Genomic DNA, 18,341 nt, shown 5'->3' with positions numbered 1-18,341 from the left:
GGTGCTACAGAACCCGAGGTATCCTCAGCCATTCTTACAGTCCACGTCCGGAACACCAACGACCACCCACCTACTATCAGCTTGCTGTTTCTTGGCCGTGGAGGACAACCTGCCATTTCTGAGGCAGCACAACCTGGAGACTTGGTTGCGCGTGTGTCAGTCTCTGATCCAGATAAGGTTAAAAACTTTGGTGGTCTAAATGGCGATGGGGATGGCCACATGGAAGAAATGGCAGCTATCACGGAAGAAATTCCTGTTTCCGTTTCGGATCCTGATTCCGACAAGCAAACTGAAACTCTCGGAAGTCAGCCACGGGTGTGGCTGACCGGTGGTGAGGATCGGTTTGGTCTTCATGCCACAGAAGATGGCGCAATATATTTGGTAGTTGTGAGTGCAGTTCTTGACCGAGAAGTTCGATCAAGTTACGACATGACCGTGTGGGCTGAGGATGGTGGTTCTCCACCACTACAGACCAGTCAGCAATTCATATTATTTGTTGAAGATCAGAATGACAATCCACCACTTTGGAATCAAAAGGTCTATCGTGCCATCGTTCCGGAAAACGTGCCCGTCGGGACACTTGTCTTGTCAGTTGAGGCTCGGGATGCCGACGTTGGGGAGAACGGGAAACTTTCCTACCAGCTCCTATATGAGGGAGCAGATGATGGGACCCTTGGTGATTCATTGAAGGTCAAACACCCCACCGATAGCCATTGGTCTGATGGCAGACATAACTCCAGCAGTTTCAGTTTAATTGATGGACATCATCATAAAACGTCTGAATCGGGAATATTTGACTTGCACACTGAAACGAGGAATGTTAGTCCTCGAGATAAGAGTTCACCCATGGCCGACTGGTTTTCAATCGATCCCGGTTCTGGTGTTATACGAACGGCAGCCCGACTGGACCACCAACTGGCGATCCGTGTGAGGTTGCGTGCCATTGCTGTCGATGGGGGACATCCAAAACTCTCAGCCTCTGTACCGGTGATAATCTCTGTCGAGGATTCTGGCAGTGAGATTGTGGCTGTGACGAGATACAACGTTACGGTTCGGGAGGGCACGCCGGCTGGGTCCTGCTTTCTCCAGGTCGGTATTTCTTTTAACTCTGGTTTCATTCAAAAGTTCAAAGGTCTTGGGTGTTACTTGCATAAGATGTTCTCCACAAAGACACCAATAGGGGTTTTTAGGAAAACACTCGTTTGTCAATCGTGGCGCTCACAAAAAGTGGTTGTAATTTGAGGTAGACAATACCTATGTTTTCAGCCTGGCCTGTTGGGCCACTTTGCCAGTTTGTTGTACTGTCGACTGTGGCGCAGTGTGTGTGTGTGTGTGTGTGTGTGTGTGTGTGTGTGTGTGTGTGTGTGTGTGTGTGTGTGTGTGTGTGTGTGTGTGTGTGTGTGTGTGTGTGTGTGTGTGTGTGTTTTCAGGCCATAACATTATTACCATTTGAGCTTTTGTCAACACATTTTCAACAAACCTTTGTTATGAGAATTTTTTTATTTTTTATTTGTAATGCTTCCATTGATGAAGTCGCTTCGGGTTGTACGTCGGGCCGTACGTACGTACGTCCGTCCATGATAATTTTCTCTTTTCTCAGCAACCACTTATCCGATTGACACGAAATTTTCAACATGGGTGCGACGGCTCGTATAAATTGTTCAAATGATAATTATGACGTCATAGGCCACGTGGTGTGGCAGCCATGTTGGAAGAAAAAAAGGAAATACTTTAGACATCTGTATCTGCGAAACCGGTCCGTGGAAAAAATTGAAACTTGGCACATGCCAAGCACTCCACATGGAGAACAACTGTGATTTTTTGATGATGTCATAGATGGATTCGTTATGACGTCATAATTGCATATGTGGAATGCTTTATCTGATCACTATGAAAAATTTTCAGGGTCATCGAGGGCTAATTTGAAATTGATGACGTCATCGGTCACGTGGTTTGGCAGCCTTTTTTTTATTTTTATAAGCCTTCAAAAATATTCTTCTCTGAAACGGCTCCACAGATCGAGGCAAAACTTTGCAGGTATGATCACCTCTCTATGATGAACAAAATGTTCTCCACTTATGACGTCATATTGTGGGCCGGGGTTCGGTGGCGATAAACGACCACCAGGGGGAGCAGTAGGGTCATCTCCACCGAACACCCCGGAATTTAGGTCGTGACTCCCGGATAAGTCCGAAAGGCCACGGGTTCCTTAGCGGACCGTGGTCGCCAATATTTCGACAGCATGATGTAGGATCCACTTGTCTAATTCCAATTTACCTAAGTACCCACGCCGTCTAACTACCGGGGAAGTCACACCCTCAGCCGACTTTGTCCGAACCGAGTCGCTATCACCGACTCGGATCCGGCGTAACCGAGTGGAAGTTACCAAAGCCGCGCTGGACCAAATGAACAATTTACGGCACGAACGGCCTCCCTAATTCTCAATACGCACCATGCTGGGTCAATGGGAGAAATGACAGACAACGAGCTGGTACATTGAACAATTGGGGGTTTATTTATAAACAATAATCGGGGAGGGGAGCACACAAAGAGCAGAGTTACCCGAATAAAAGAAATGCAAATAATGTACAACAAAAAGAAAATACTTAAGCAATTCTACTTAAGGACAGGGCCCACTCAGACACACACACACGCACCCCAAAATAAATGGACCTCAATTGTCTTTATTTGGTCCGCCCGCCGGGGAGGATAGTTCAGTTGGGGGACCGGGGCCTACGCTTGCACCTGTCCGCCTCGTGCGGTGTGGTCAAGCTTGTCCGGTGGCGGGACTCGAACCACACCGCCATAATGCAGCACCAAGCACCAGGGACGAGGGAAAGAGTGTCGGACGCCAGCCAGCACGAAGGCGGACGAGTGAGAGATGACAAGCCGACCGGCGATCGAGCCTGAAACAGCTTCCTTGATCAGGCCACACCAGGCGAGGCAGACGCGCACAGCCAGACAGAACGTGCCGATCACACCTTGAGGTCCGAGGGATTTATTTTCTCGCCACTCGCCTGCTGATTGGATGGTGGCATCACGCGATTTGCTGGCCATCCCTCATTGGACAGGGCCATGGTAGGCGGGGAAACTCCCACCTTTCTGGGGCAGAGTCGGAGCTGAGGTGATTGTAGCTCCACCTACCTCATCACATTAGGCCACGTGCATAATGATGACGGTGGAGCGAGGCCACGGTCCGCTGTTGTTGTTGTTGTTGTCGTTGATAAAAACCTAACTAAAAAAATTAACTCGTAGCGCACACATGAAATTCCCATGAGACACAGGGGATGGATTCTAACTATACACATATACTTAACGAAATAACTGAACTGAGGGACTGCTGTCTGTTTGTGTGCAAATGGCTTCCATATTCGTAACAATATGTCACATGGTTTGGCAGCTATGATTTTTTTGAACAATAAACCTTTAAAAATCATCTCCAAAACAGCTTGACAGCTCGAGGACAAACTTCACCCACATGTTCCCCAAGCCTTGGGGATACCAAGGTGTTCACAAATAATTAATATGTCACATGGTCTGGCAGCCATATTGGATTGAATGAAAATCTTTAAAAAAATTATTTCTCTTCAACCGCGTCATCATTCGGCGTGAAACCTCACAATTATGATCTATTAGTCATGGGGAATGCAGTATGTTTTAAATTTCAATCTGATCGGACGCATGGTCTGGCAGCCAGAATTATTTAATACTTTGAATCTGGGTTCAGGGATTTAGATCAAACTTGGTACAAGTATGTATAATGATGTAATAATGTGGGCGGAGGAATATCTGGTTAAGTCGCGACGTCGAAGAGTTCCCTTCTGGTTTAACTGTTGTTTTCGTCAAGTTTAGTTTGAGTACAAAGCGGACATGGATGGCCTCTGCATTTTGGAATGCTTTCTAAATCTGACTCTTCCTGATCATGAGGGCTGCCAGGCAGGATACCTCCGAGGTCGTGTACTCGCACTTGTGCTGGCTCGCTGGAGTTCGATTCACGACCTGACTGTAAACCGTCACCCTGGTGTTTCATCCAGGCAAGACGTTGCATCATGGAGTGTGCCGTACTTCAGAGGGATGTTAAGTTGGGTGCAGTCAGCAAGCCGAAGCTGGTAGATGTGAGAGATGTTCTTTTGTACGGAGTGGGCGAACGTTGGCAGCACTCTGAACAAGTTACAAATTTCTGCTTTGACTTCTACTGAGAATATAACGGCAACCCACCCAGTGTAATCCCTTCCCTGAGACTCTTCGACCCTCAGGCACACCATTGAAGGGAGTAGGGGTGGGAACAGGAGGATGAATGATGGATGCCTTTGCAGCTATCATGTAACCGCTTTGTCTGTGCTGTCTTAAACCTGTCTTTGCACAGTCTTCATTTTATTGGAGGAGCGTGTAGATAAATCACCTGCAGGACAAGGACATGAAGAGACATCAGAAAAACGTTCGTAGACAAATCGATAGAGTACACACATTTCAATGTGCCATCCCACTAGCTCAGCCGCATGAGCTACGTGCTCAGGTGGTCATGTTACCCACGTCTATAATGGCCAAGGTGGTGTTGTTTGTTGTATTACCTTACGTATTTGTCAATTGAGGTTTTCCCCCTTTCTGCATTGTGTAAATAGACTCGGCAGTGCTGATGTTACCATGAACACCAAGAACATTAAGAAGAAAGACAACTAACCATCATGATTCATGTGACACTCCCATTCATTGCCCAATTCCTTGCCGTTCATGTGTACATCGTACCTGTAGATCACCCATGACTGATAACTACTCATCTCACCAGTCCTTACCAATCCACCTCACCTCATCATAAGTTGTAACCTGGTAACGGCTAAAACTCTTCTACCCACACCCCTTCAGTTACCCTCACTCTTGTTCCAAGAGCTTTTCAGGCTGGAGCTGCAAGGCTGATGTTTCTCTGGGGATTCATTCATTTTTAAAAAAAAATGCTCGGGTGAAGGATGGGGCGAGCATCCGTCCATGCAGGGGAGATATGTGCCATTGTGAGCTGTTTGGTTGTGTTCGTCTCGAAGGTGAAACAGAAATCTTTCGCTGATCTCGGGCTCTCTGTAAGCAGTGGTTTCTAACCATCTGACCTCATCTTTCCTTCACTGCCGACCTTGGTCACCCTCACGCGTCCCCATCCTGACCCCGTTTCCGGAGAAGTATCGCTGAACTAGCCTACTTTGTTAAAAAATAAAAATCCTACGGAGCTTTACAACAAACGCAGCCCTCATCTCACGGCTCCACATGGAACATTCATTCCAAGCATCTTCCCCAATCTCTAACCAGACAAAATCACCCACTTTGCTGGTCACAGCTGGCCGCCAGCCCGTCCACTATCATCCCTGGGGTATTGAGGCGTGTGCCTGTCTAGTTGTTTGGTTTTGCTTGGATAGCCAGCCTCGTTGCGGTTACCATGCCCTCTGCCATTGTTTAGTAGTTGTGCGCTAGCGACTACATGTAGTTATATACATATATATATATGATGTCATGTTTCACAACAGGATGTCATTTGAAATTTTTACTCTCGACGGTAAAACTCGCGTTCGCTAAATGTTCTCATTTTCAAGTAGCTGTGTCTTACACTTCACTAGAAACATCGTGTGGATCCTGGGTAGGTGATCGACGTTGCTCTGTTTGTGATGTTTCTATTGCAGAGCCGAGCGTACATGCAGACTCCTCGGTTTTCCCCATACTCGGGGCACAGACAAAGAAACAGGCAGTGGTGCGGGGTGGGGTTGCGAGCTATTAGGGGGGCGGAGGGGGGGTGGTGTAGAGCGAGGGAAGTAGGGAGTCTTAACTCAGAGCAGGCGTGGAGGGCGCTGCGCGAGGCAGCCAGGTTGGGGGTTCGAACCCACATTAGGGTTGTTGAAGTCACAGTGAAAGAGAGGAAGGGGTTCGACTTTGTTGGAGTCCTTAGAATCAACTCTGTTATCTCTTACGCACACAAATAGGTGAATATCATTCATTCCATGGCTTCCCATCAATGTGATTGAGTCTCGCATCAATACATAGAACTTTGACCTTCTATTTTTCACGTGGGGGAAGAGGGAGGATCAAAAATCCTAGCACATTCAGTTTGCCATTAGGAAGCGACCCCCCACCCCCCTTGTAGTTGTTCCAGCAATCCTGGCGCTTGTCTCGAATGTGGATTATGAGGCAGAGTGGATTGATGGATGTGTTGACGCTTTTACTGTGCATCTCATAATTCGATTTCAATATTGTACAGATGGCATCCGATGATCAATCTCCCCGCTAATTGGTGCCTCACAAAGACTTCTTTCTTGGGTGTTCTCAGCGCAGTGGACATGGCCATGCTCACCTCCTCTACTCAATGCGAAATGTTTCCATTGAGGTTTTTGTTTGAATCATAGTGGACAACACGAGAAAGTCAAGAGCCCTTAAACATGTTGAAGAGTATGGGTGAGGAAGATTTTTCCAATATTGGGACTTCCACAAGTCATGGACCTCGGGGTTTTAAATGAGGCCACATCTGAACTATTCTCTTATTGCCTCTGCCGGCGAAGGTGGACGGAGGTTGTTTTCACCCCTGTTTGGTTGTCTTTGAGCAGGACATCTCAAAAAGTTGTGGACAGGTTGGGTGTGTGGCGAGGAGGAATCGGTTTGATTTTGGTGAAGATCCGGATCCAGATCTGGTCTATCAATGTCCGAATCCAGATCTGGATAAAAATGTAAACTGATCAGGATGGCGGAGGTATGCGCTATACCGAGTGCCTTTCGAGTTCAACAATGAATCTCACTCACCACAATTATGTCCTCTTTCACTGAAGGCTTCTGTGAATGCCCCACCATCCATTGTGATTGGTTCGGTTTTCCGATGTTGCATCTCTGGAGCTTCATGTATCGACATTTTAATGACGTATAACCTTTGTTTTTGTGGGTTTATGGTTGAGGTGGCGAGCTGTAGTCGTGGGAGATGACCCTCGTATAACTGCGGTCATGTATTTGCATTGCGTGCCAATTTCTTCCTGGTTTATTGATATCCATAAACGTTTTTAGTGTGTACCACTATACGTAGGTGATTCGATCATTATAAATGAGATCGATTTGTTTGGGTTTCCCATCTGAGCACTTGGCTCATATTGGGGATTCCTTGTTCAATTCCCATGTACTGTGTTCCTTTCTTTGTCCATTTTCTACTAATGGCCTTGTAGTTCCTCTAAGGGTGTATTGATGTCTGCAAACGTCCTCGTCATGCATGTAAGATAGTTACATGCTCCTCTATGAGTCGAGACCACCACTAAACTCCAGAGCATTGATGTTGCCACACTCTGGAGTAACTCACATTGACCAAACTTTGTACAGGAGTTCAGAAAAGTCTCGTCACGACTGCATGTTGAAGTTTATACCCTGGTTGGTTGGCATCTGTAATTAATCATGTGAATGTTATTTTTTTTTCCGTTTAAATTGAAAACGTGATGTTGGCCCGGTACATTGACCAAAATGGCTCATTGTGGGGTCTCAGACACCTGTCACGTGACATTTACCGCCACCCTGACTACTTTATAGCGATTCCGTGGGATATCGTACTCCGGCCTTGGCAAACCTTTTGTGAACTTTACCGTGAACTATTCTTCCAGTGCAGAAGTGATAAATGAATAAAGCATCAGCAATGTTAGTCCAGATGTGTAGCTGGAATTTTAATAGGACACATTTGAGCAAGGCACACGTGTGTTATGTTACATACAAGCCAAGTTGTATTGGTCCATAAAACGCTCATATTTTGTTTCCTGCTTGACAAGTTACCAGTTGTGTCGTGGAGAACCTTTCTTTGCACGTGTGCTCCTTGGTTGTGTTAAAGAGCCGCAGCGGTTTCATGTTCGTAAGTATTTTTCAGAGACTCGAACATAAAGCCACGCAAAGAACCGAACGTGCGCTCGAGACGTACAGCTTGTGGTACAGCTCCTGAAGATGTGAGTGATTACCCCATCGATGACACGTCCTTCTTATGGCATCACTCCTTTGGGCTCTCGTGAGCTCCCCACCCCGTACCCCCATGAGGAACATAATTTTTTACTGTGTGTGGGTGGAAATTAACCCCGTGTCACAATACGTGTAGTTTACATGTCATCACGGGGTGACCTCCATCGTCTCACCATTAATGGAGCGTCGTGGTGCCACTGCGCCATTAGGAAATCAAACCCGGCAGGGTGTTCCATCTTACGCTCGACCTGCCATATATGTTCTCCAGTTTCTCACTCACTTTTCTCCAACACAACAGCCAAACTGCCATCACCTGAGGCATGTGGTAGAATGGGTGATGTACCTTAGGTCAACATAAAACAACAAGCACCTACAAATGGACACCTGTGCGAGATGAACGTTGCAATTATTTTGTTAATCCGAGCAAGAATCGGCTTTTGAGCAACCTCTGCTGGTATCTCCACCCCATATATTTGTGCATACTTATACACTGCTGATAGTATCCCCATTTTCATTCTTTCATGCGGTAAATAAGAGCCTTTATTTAGAGTCATATCATCGTCGTCGTCGTCGTCGTCATCGTCGTCAAGTACCATGCCCTATGCAGATCATTGGTGCAGCCGAAGCAGTCACTCGACTACGATCCTCGTTGGGTCACCACTCCAATTCAGGAAATCGGGCCAGGAATTTGAAATTCGTTCAAGGTGCTAGCGATAGCTCACCCACTTTTCACGAAGGACACCGTGGGATCTTTAACATCCAAGAGCTAATTTCTGGCAGACGGGACAGTCGTACCACAAATGAAAAGTAAAGAATCTCACGAACAATTAACTGTTCTTGACTTAGCACACTATTCCAAGCAAAGTGTCACATGCAAGGGCTCAACTTATAGTCGAGCTGTTATCACAAAGAAAGTCCCATTTGCAGCCTGAAACAAGGCCAAGGATCTTCACTCATTCTTTTGCTGAAAACGCCCACGTCCTCAAGTCTTCCTTCTTGATTCCTACCCGATGTCTCATTAAAGCATCTTCCCTGGACCAAACTTCTCCCTGAGCATTTTGCATAAGCTTCTGGTCAGCCTTGGCACCTCGTCATCGATGGTTTAAGATGGTGTCAGTGCCGAATTACCCATGAATCGTGTGCATCTGTCTTGGGATTTTTAGGTATTCTGCAGGTCTTCAGATGGCTCTCTTCCTTCATCAAGGATAACAATGGCCCAAGGCTGATCTTCTTGGCTACAGACCTGCCATTATTCTTCGCATCATTAGCTATGTAATGGAGTCATTAACTGCAGCCAATATGAAGACTTTTCTCATCTCAAATAGCATGTAGCCACAGATCGGCAGTTTGATTTTAATCCTGGCATCTTAACCCTGGAAAAGCTGCTTCTACTTACTCTGCAATGGATGGATGCCCTGACCTATCGGCAAGAGGTCAGAGTGCTCCCCTTGGACGCATCCCATCTATGATACACGGTTTGGCATCTGGAGTTCCTCACCAAGTGTTCTGCCAATAGAATCCAGGGCACTCTCCAAACTGCCGGACAGATTGCATGTGACCCAGGATGGCAGGCTCTCTCTTACTCTACCATTTGAGGCTGGTTGGCCCCGAGGCAGTGTCCTGAGATCAATCCTGCATTCGGTAAATATTAACGACATCTCTGTGTGATACATAGATTTAAGGAGAAGATAAAGGACCTCTCTGCCCCGCTTGAAAATCATTTATTCCACTTTACAATTTATTCCACGTTATGTTCTACACCCTTGAGTTGAACAGATTGTAGTTTCTGTGTTTGTCTGAGACCCTGAAGAAGATCCACAACTGGTCCGAAACAACTGCAACATAATACTCAACCCTGTTAAGTCTCATACACTCACTCACGTCTACACAAAGATCGTCTGGCAAATGTTCCAATTCACTTCTGTCATCAACCCCTGCCTCAGGTGAAATCTTTGGCCTTACAATCTATAATGATCTTTCTTTGGGCAGACAGTATCTCCAAGTTGGGCGACATGTTGCAATTATTTTAAGAGCTAATTGGCTGTTCGCAATTCCAAGTAATATTCATTGCATTCATCCACAGAACTATGGAACGGAGCTCTCCACTTTGGCACGGTGCTGCTGCTGCTGCTTTTCATCACACATCCATTTAGGCAGTTGAAACAAGGCCCTGAGAGTAATTGATATTTCTTAGCCAGAATCTGAAGCGGAGGGCCTGCTTCTTTCTCACCGCAGACAGGTTGGTGGCTTTGCAACACTCTCCCGCCTCACATCTGGCATTCAGTTCCCTACCCCTTCCCCCTTGCCACCCCACTCTCAACCCTTACAGCCCTCCACCTCTCTATGGCCCAAAAAGGTTGCACGTGTTCATCTCCAAACGTATTCCTTGTTGCCCTCAAGTCAAATCTTTCTGCTCAACTTCACCTCTTTTCTCTATATCTTTGGAACGGACTCCCTATGTCTGTCCTCTCATGCATTTAACACCCCAGAAACCCACCAGAAAGTGTTGAATAATCTCGAGTATATATGCTGTAGGTTTTGTAACATTGTAATATTCCGGAGGTTCGTGCTGTCTGTAGCCCTTGTTAATCAGAAGTTTGTGTGCTTTCTGGCACCGTCTACGTTAGCTATATATTGGCTCGGTAATTGGCAGGTGGGAATTTGTAAGCTCGCCAGTGGATTCCTACAAAAAAAAAACAAAGTCCAACGCTACGTGAAAGGCTTTCTGGGATCTTTACCATCCACATGTATGTGTCAGCAGATGGGACAACTGGCTTGACAATCTCAGAATGGGAGCACATCCTGTGCTGTACCACCCGGTATAAATGCACCAGCACAGTTTATTTTCAGAAACGATTCTGTTACTAATCAAACGCAGACAACTTGGACGTAACATCCCATCTACACCATTCACTACCCATCCACACCTCAATTTCCCACCAACTCTGAACTATCCTGCTTGTACATCTGTGTTTAGCTCCATTCTCACAGAAGTGACTTATTTTTACCCCGTCCACCCGTGCGCAAAGCGAAACATGGGGTTAAACCGTTAGTTCGCTCTGTCTGTCCGTACGTCTGCTTGTCTGTCTGTTTAGAGACGTCAGTCTATGATTGAGGAATAACTTTATTTCAATTGAGTTTTATATTTTGAACTCTGTCGACCATGAATCGGAAAACAAACCTGCGGGATAGCTATACTTTGGATCTGAATTTGGCAAATTGTACGGAATCTTGTCCTGAATGTGCATGCGCAAAAAGGAATGAGATAACATTTTTTACTCTGTCTGCCAGTCAACAAAATTGAAAATCATTCCAAACAGGAAAGTTACTGTTTGTAGGGATAAAGGACACAAACAACAGGCACGAATAACTAATTTAACTGTGTTAGATAAGGTGGTGTAAAAGACACTGCAGCAACAGCGGTAAACTTCCAAAAAAAAGCTTCTTTTTTTTTTCCTACAACTTCTGAAATCTTTATTTTATTTAAATTGAATCATATAATTGAACACTGTGGAACACAAATCTCCTTGTTGGCACTTTCAAACACCTCCAGTTTAGCAGTACTTGGACAAAATTTTACACTATCTCAACCAATCAAATTTAACACTGGTGCTCTCTCAGCGTTGAGGAATATCAAGATTCAGAGAAAATTGCGGCTTGTAGGAAATATAGATCGTGCTTGGAAATGCAAACAAGAGTTTAAAAGACCCTTCCCATGTCCTTTGACTCAAAACCACATGGGGTACGGTGTTCTATGGACTTCTCGAGTTCTTATTATTTAGATATAAACTCCCTCGCCAATTATTGCAGTTTGACGTTTATGCTGGACATCTTATTTAACAAGATGGATCTTTTCATCTGTTTGAAGCCATGTATAATATGAAAAACAATAAGGTTTAAGGTACAGCAGTCTTAAAAACAATAGAAGTCTTCATTGTTCTCATGGACTTCCATAGAATAGCTGAATCTCTATGTTGCAGCTGGACCTCCCTGTTCCAGCCAGATCTCTATGCCGTGATACAGTTGGACATCCATGGCACAGCAGGGTCTCCATGGTACAACTGTATCGTTGATTCCTGACAAGTCACACACCCTGTCACTCTAGAAGGATCATAAAATGAACCCACCTATATATTTTGAAGGTTAGTCACTGGAGGAGGTTCAATTTATTGAACTTTTAAGCATCAGTATTAGCCACAACCTCTCCTGGGACGACCATATAGTAAAGCCGGCCAACAAATCCAGCTACAGACTGTCATTCTGCCGAGCTACTGTCGAGCTTTTTTCAGGATCCTGCCGAGCTTGGCTTTGTTGCCGAAAGCCCAGCTTTGCTTCTTTGTTGAGAGACCATTTCTCCCTGCAATGAATTACCTAAAAGAAAATATAAAAATGATTTAAACGAGAGTTGTAGAAGCAAGAGAGTTGAAACTTTTTATGTTCCAAATGTATTTAAAGACCTGCAGCTGATATTGCTTTCTGGGAATAGTTTGACTAAATATCCCTCATCATACTCAGGATGAAAGCCTTCCTGGGTCCAGCAAAAGAATGAGAGGAGGAGAAAGTGACAAAAGACACAGCAAAAGATGGAATGCATGTTGCAGACAAGGGACGTTGGTTGTCTGAATGAGGTATTGCACCTTCATTCGATCTGTTCCGTTCATGAAATCATGGCCACGCTCTTTCCAGAGCGTTGGCGCTGCCAAAACGGCTACTAGGCAGCGAATACACTGGGTGGTTTGCTATTGCTATTCCCAGCAGTATTCAGGGCAGGAATTTGGCCAGGGTCGGGTACACAATTACTTACTCTTTCTGAAAGACACCGTGGGACCTCTCACATCCACCAGAGCATGCTAGCAAATGGGACATCCAGGCTGACATCCCCTTGAAGGACAGCACATTAGACAACACCTTTGCTCTGAAGCTTCAGAGTGACAGTTTATAGTCAGGTTGGGAACTATATAGACAGCTTAAATGCAGGTACTCCACCTCTGAGCTTCCCTGCCGACCCTTCACTTGATACTGCAAAATAATTTGCCTAAAGAATGGGCCTGGATTTACACGCATAGGTTACAACCCACTCGAAAAGGCTCCGGAAACTCTCCCTCCCCTTTCACGACCGTGTGTACCACCCCTTGCTCCTAAATCTCTCTCTCCTTTCTCTGTGATCATCCCCTCTTCACAACTCCAAGCTCCTACCGCCACTCCCTCCCACCTTCCTTTCTCTTTTACTCTGCTCTATGTTCCACTTTTTTTTCCACTGCCATGCTCCATCAGACTGCCGGCGGCCAAGCTGGCCGAGTACAGGAAGCGCACGCTCAGACGGACTGTAAACGATACGGGGTCTGAGGCCGAAACAGCTCATAGTCCCCTCACACTCCTTTACACCCCTCTCCCTCTTTCATTCCCTGCTCCACCAAGCACAGTCGCCTGGACAACCCCCATCTCCCATGAGTTTGAACCTGGTGTTGAAACTAGGTGTTTCACCTGGCCACGATCCAAGACACAGCCAGCATCCAAATCCTGGTGGTTGTGTAAACATTCACATGAAGGACTTCTCAGTTTCAACCTGAGCCCCATTCTCTGCAGCTCTTCCATGAGCCTCAATGTTTGTTTAGAAAAATAATGCACATTGACTTTTCTGACTACGAGTTCATGGCCTGGCCACGGAGCCTTGCATTTCAGTCTCGCCTTCATATTGCTGGGGTTCAGCAGAAAGAAAGCTTGCTGTGTTAATCCTCAAACGGGCAACTGCTTCCTGGCATTGAGCATGACCACGGAACTGTTTTCCTGTTTTTAAAGAGCGGCAGACAAGATTGGAGGAAGGACCTCGCGAAAGTGTGTGAGGACAAAGAGGAAACAAGATTAGAGAAAGGGCGTGATGACAAAGGGGAAACCCGTGAATGGAGCTGAAATTTTTACAAAACTCATTGAGGATTGCGACAAGTTTATTATGCATGTGAAGGACATGTTTGCCACTGGAAATGCCGTGATTAATGTCACGGGAAACACGCTGTACTATGTGTCCGACGAAGTTACCATGGTAGGGACGTTTGAGAAAAGGTAAGGTTCATTTTGGTTTTGATGATTGGGACCTGTGCCACCGAAGGTGGATGGAGATTGTTTTCACACCGATCCATCTGTCTGTCTGTTTGCTTGTGAACCAAATATCTTAAAAAATTGGGGACGGATTCGGATATAATTTGGTGGAGAGCTTGGGTATTTGACACGGACTAAATGATTTGGTTTTGGTGACGATCCCACTCCAGATCTGGATCCGAGAGGATTTTAAGTGATTTTTTTTTTTTTTTTACCATCAAGAGATGGGGCCAAAATGAGATATAGCAGGATATCTCAAAAAGTGGTGGAAGGAGTCTGAGGAAACTTGGTGGACACGTTGGTGAGGTGACAAGAACAAGCCAATTAAAATTTAGTTCAGGTCCGAATCCAGATCCAGCCGATCAGTGGGATACAAAACGTAAACTAATGAGCATAGTGGAGGTATGCGCCCTACCGAGTGCCCTTGTAGTTTCCCAATGGTTTTATCATCACATTTCGAATCCTCTTTTTTTTTTTTACCTCTGCCACCGAAGGTGAAGGAGGTGATGTTTTCACCCCTTTCTGTCTGTTTGTTTGTGTGCAGGATATCTCCAAAAGATGTCGACGGAATCGGATGAAATTTGGTGGACATGTTGGGCATGCGACACGGACGAATTGATTAAATTTTGGTGAAGATCCGAATCCGGATCTGGATACGAGAATTATTTAATTTTTTTAAAAGTGATTCTTCACCATTGAGAGATTGGGCCAAAATCGAAATATAGCATGATATTTTTTAAAAAATGTATTGGGCCCGATATGTTCTCGTGGATGAGGCAATATGTGGCGGAGGTGTACACTCTACCGAGTGCCCTTCTAGTTTTGTTTTTAACACTCAAAGCAATGCGATCACAAAGTTTTTAATTTGGTATAATAGTGCACAAACACCACCACCTGGAAATCGTGCATCCACGAAGTGAGCGACTGCTAACAAAAAGGCCACAGTATTTCTCCGCATCGAGCCTTGTCTGACTCCACAAAAACCTGTTTTGTTTCTCCTGCGTTGAACCGATCACAAAATGGGAGGCTGTCTCAAAAAAAATAGACTTCATTCGCAAGCATTTAATTTTTATGGGTAAATGTTTTTTGTAAAACATTCCAAAGTAATGTTTTAATAACACGAGTGTGAAATATCAACCTTGTATTGCTGTTTTAAAGATGACAGAGCGGCGTTCAAAAAGATCTCGGAACGAGATGCCACACACGCAACGGTTGAAGAAACGCTAAAGTTGTATCTTTAATTTCCATCAACCAATCGATCAAATTTACTCTTTATAAAGAGCCTCAGTGATACCCAAGCAGCTACTGCCAGCAAAGTTCGTGCTGCGTGGTTTGGTCGTGCTGCGTGGTTTGGTCGTGCTGGGTGGTTTGGTCATGCTGGGTGGATTGGTTTTGCTTGGTGGTTCAGCTATGCTGGGTGGCTCGGGTACATTGGGTGGTTTGGATATGCTGCTTTGTTTGGGTACATTGCGTGGTTTGGATACACTCAGTGGTTCACATATGTTGGTTGGTTCAGGTACGCTGGGTATGTCTGGTACGCTGCATGGTTTGGGTACACTGCCTCCATTGTTATGCCTTTTGGATATGCCACATTCGACATACCTCCATAAAGTTCCTCCAAATCCAAAAATGAGCCTTTTAACACAACCTGAGCACTCTCACACACATCTTCCTCTTTTCCGATCCACACACTCCACGTCGAGCAAGAAATCCAGAAAAGGAATTGCCAAGATACCCTCTACACTGCAACCAAATGGCTGACAAGAAACTCAATAATCCTTCTCTTGACACTCCACCACCAGCTCACCATAATTTCCTCTCTTCCTCTCGTGCACTTCCTCCATGTTTTCTTCCCAATGCACTGACAACTCCCCCAAGATGACCTGCCTTGTTGTACCTGACCAGATGACAATGTTAGGCTGCTGTCTTGTCACTCATATCTCCTTTGGAAATAATGTTTGCGGCTTTCGGTCTGCTACCACCTGGCAATAACGAGCATTTGGTAGACGTCTTGCCTTCCTCCTTCTCCTCCTCCTCCTTCCATCTCTTACCACCTGGCGCTCTTTCACAAACAACACCTTTCTCCCATCAGCCTCCTCTGTCTCCACTCCCCTCTTCCTCAATCTCATTACCTCTTGTTGCACCATCTCCACTTGCAGCACCAGCAGATGATCGTGCCGCTATCTCTGTCTTCCCACCGCCAATGCTACTGAGCAAGCACTCAGTGCATGCTGCATTGTTCCCTGACCTCCAAAAGAAGTGCGGCTCTCCTTCTGCAACAACCCCCACATGCTCAAGTTTGCTGACGATAGAAGCACATCATTCATTTCCCGCAACAGGAAATTCAACAGTATTGGCTCCATCCTCGACACCCTTCCACCAAGTCCATTCCCCTGCTGTGCCTGTCCAACTACCTTCACGTATCTCCTCTCTTCCACCTTTCTTTTCACCTCCCTCTCAACCATCTTCCTCCTTTCTTTCACACATGCCTTTCCCCATAGATCATGCTTCATCTGTCCCAAACCATGATTCCCATGCTGCACCATTCCCATCACCTCCTCCTGTTGCAACCCCTCCACCATTTCATCCATCTCTGCTCTTGCCTTTCACTTCTGACTTGCCTTCTTCTTTCCTCTGGGAGAGCATTCTTCACCACTGGATCACTTGAATCCCACACCATCATAAACTCCTGCACCCTCTCCACCTTATATTCCTTGGTTAATGATGTGAAGGGAAACTTGAGTTTTCCCACCCTGACCATAAAAAGCAATATTTGTCAAATATTGTGGCACTACAAACCACCACGATTAACCTGCTGCAATCACGAGGCACGTGGTCAGCCCATTAGACTCCTCCACCCACGACGCTCCCTCGCTGAGAGAATCTAGTGAGCAGGATCAACATCACAAAAACGAGCCACGTGTCCATACAGCCGCAGTTGATGCTCACAGACGATACAGGTGACAAATCTCATTTGAGTCTCTCTCAGCAAACACTTGTTGGACACAAACTCTGAATAGCGATAGCCAAAGGTTCTCCGAAGAGACCTGGGACTAAAGGAGTTAAGTCTCCATCTCAGATCCTTGGTCAGAGTCCAAGTCTCGCTTCCGTAGAGCAAGAGTGGAAGCACCAAGGACTTAAAGATCGGACTTTCATCCTCCTGCATAGGTACCAACAGTGCCACACCCCATGATCCATGAATCCATGACTCCCCAGGCCAAATCCAGATGTCCATTGACCTCTGGCTCACAATATGTGGAGACGTGAATACCACTGCCAAGGTAAATGAGTCTCTCTCAGACCTCAAATACTCACCACAAACAGGAACAGATAAGATCACAGTGTCCAAGATATCATTGAAAGCCTGGATCTCAGTTTTGACCCAGGAAACCCATAATCCCAGCAGCACAGACTTCTCATTCAGCACTTCAAGGGCCCCCTGTAAGGATATCCAGCGTTTCCACAAAGATGACAGGATCATCTGTGAAAGTGAGGTAAAAGATCCTAACATTCCCAAATGATGCACCAGACTTTGATCTCTCTGACATCCTCCCCAGAATCCAGTCCATACAAGCGCTGAAAATTGTGGAGGCCAGTCACAACTGGAAATAAGTCATGGATGGAACCATCACACCTCACAACTCTCTCAGGATCAGAGTATAGATCAGGAATCGGATTGATCAGTTTTAGTGGCACCCTATGAAGGCCGAGAATCCTCCAGAGGGCATCCCGATTCACTGAGTGGAACACTTTGCGGAGATCAACAAAGGCTGCAAACAGCCCCTGTTGAAACTCTTTCCTGCGTTTGGTGAGGACCCAAAGAGCAAGGATATGGTCAATCGTTGACCTCTTTGGTGTAAATTCTGACTGCTATGGGTGTTGGTGCTCAATCAGATGGAAGCGAACCCAATCAATAATTATTCGAACAAAGACCTTGCTCTGCACTGAAAGCAGCGTCACCCCTCTGCCATTGCAGTCCTGGCGATCACCCGTCCCTTTCCAAAGAGGGACAACAAGGCCTCTCCTTCCAGTCAGTTGGGATGATGCCTGTGCTCCAAACAGAGCACATTACTTTATGCAACAACAAGAGTGCAGCACTTCCACCTGCCTTGAGAAGTTCAGTATGGATGCCATAGATCCCAGGAACTGGATCCACTTCCATCTGGTTCACCACAGCCTGAGTTTTCACCAGGGAAGTTGGTTCACAGTTGATTGGAGAGTAAGCAATAGGGATACTAACACCCCTGATGTCCAACTCAACAGCTAGTGGGTCAGCCTCATACAGCCGCTCAAAG

At 45.9% G+C, this 18,341-nt stretch overlaps 1 protein-coding gene across 2 annotated transcripts in view; it reads left to right on the top strand.

Annotated features, from left to right (window-relative positions):
• LOC147015044 (protocadherin-16-like) overlaps nucleotides 1-18,341 on the top strand; it is a 209,126-nt gene that overhangs the window by 17,744 nt on the left and 173,041 nt on the right. For both annotated transcript variants that reach the window (XM_085849401.1, XM_085849402.1), the window contains exon 4: nucleotides 1-1,089. This exon is cut by the window's left edge and continues 90 nt beyond it. In XM_085849401.1, coding sequence (XP_085705527.1) covers nucleotides 1-1,089 — 1,089 coding nt within the window. The remainder of the gene's footprint in view (nucleotides 1,090-18,341) is intronic.

This window comes from Eptatretus burgeri, chromosome 12 (assembly GCF_056783735.1).
Source record: "Eptatretus burgeri isolate ZD-2024b chromosome 12, Ebu_testis_v1, whole genome shotgun sequence".
In the NCBI taxonomy this organism is placed as follows: Eukaryota; Metazoa; Chordata; class Myxini; order Myxiniformes; family Myxinidae; genus Eptatretus; species Eptatretus burgeri.
The sequence above is the reverse complement of the archived record's forward strand: the minus strand, read 5'-3'. Positions and strand labels throughout refer to the sequence as shown.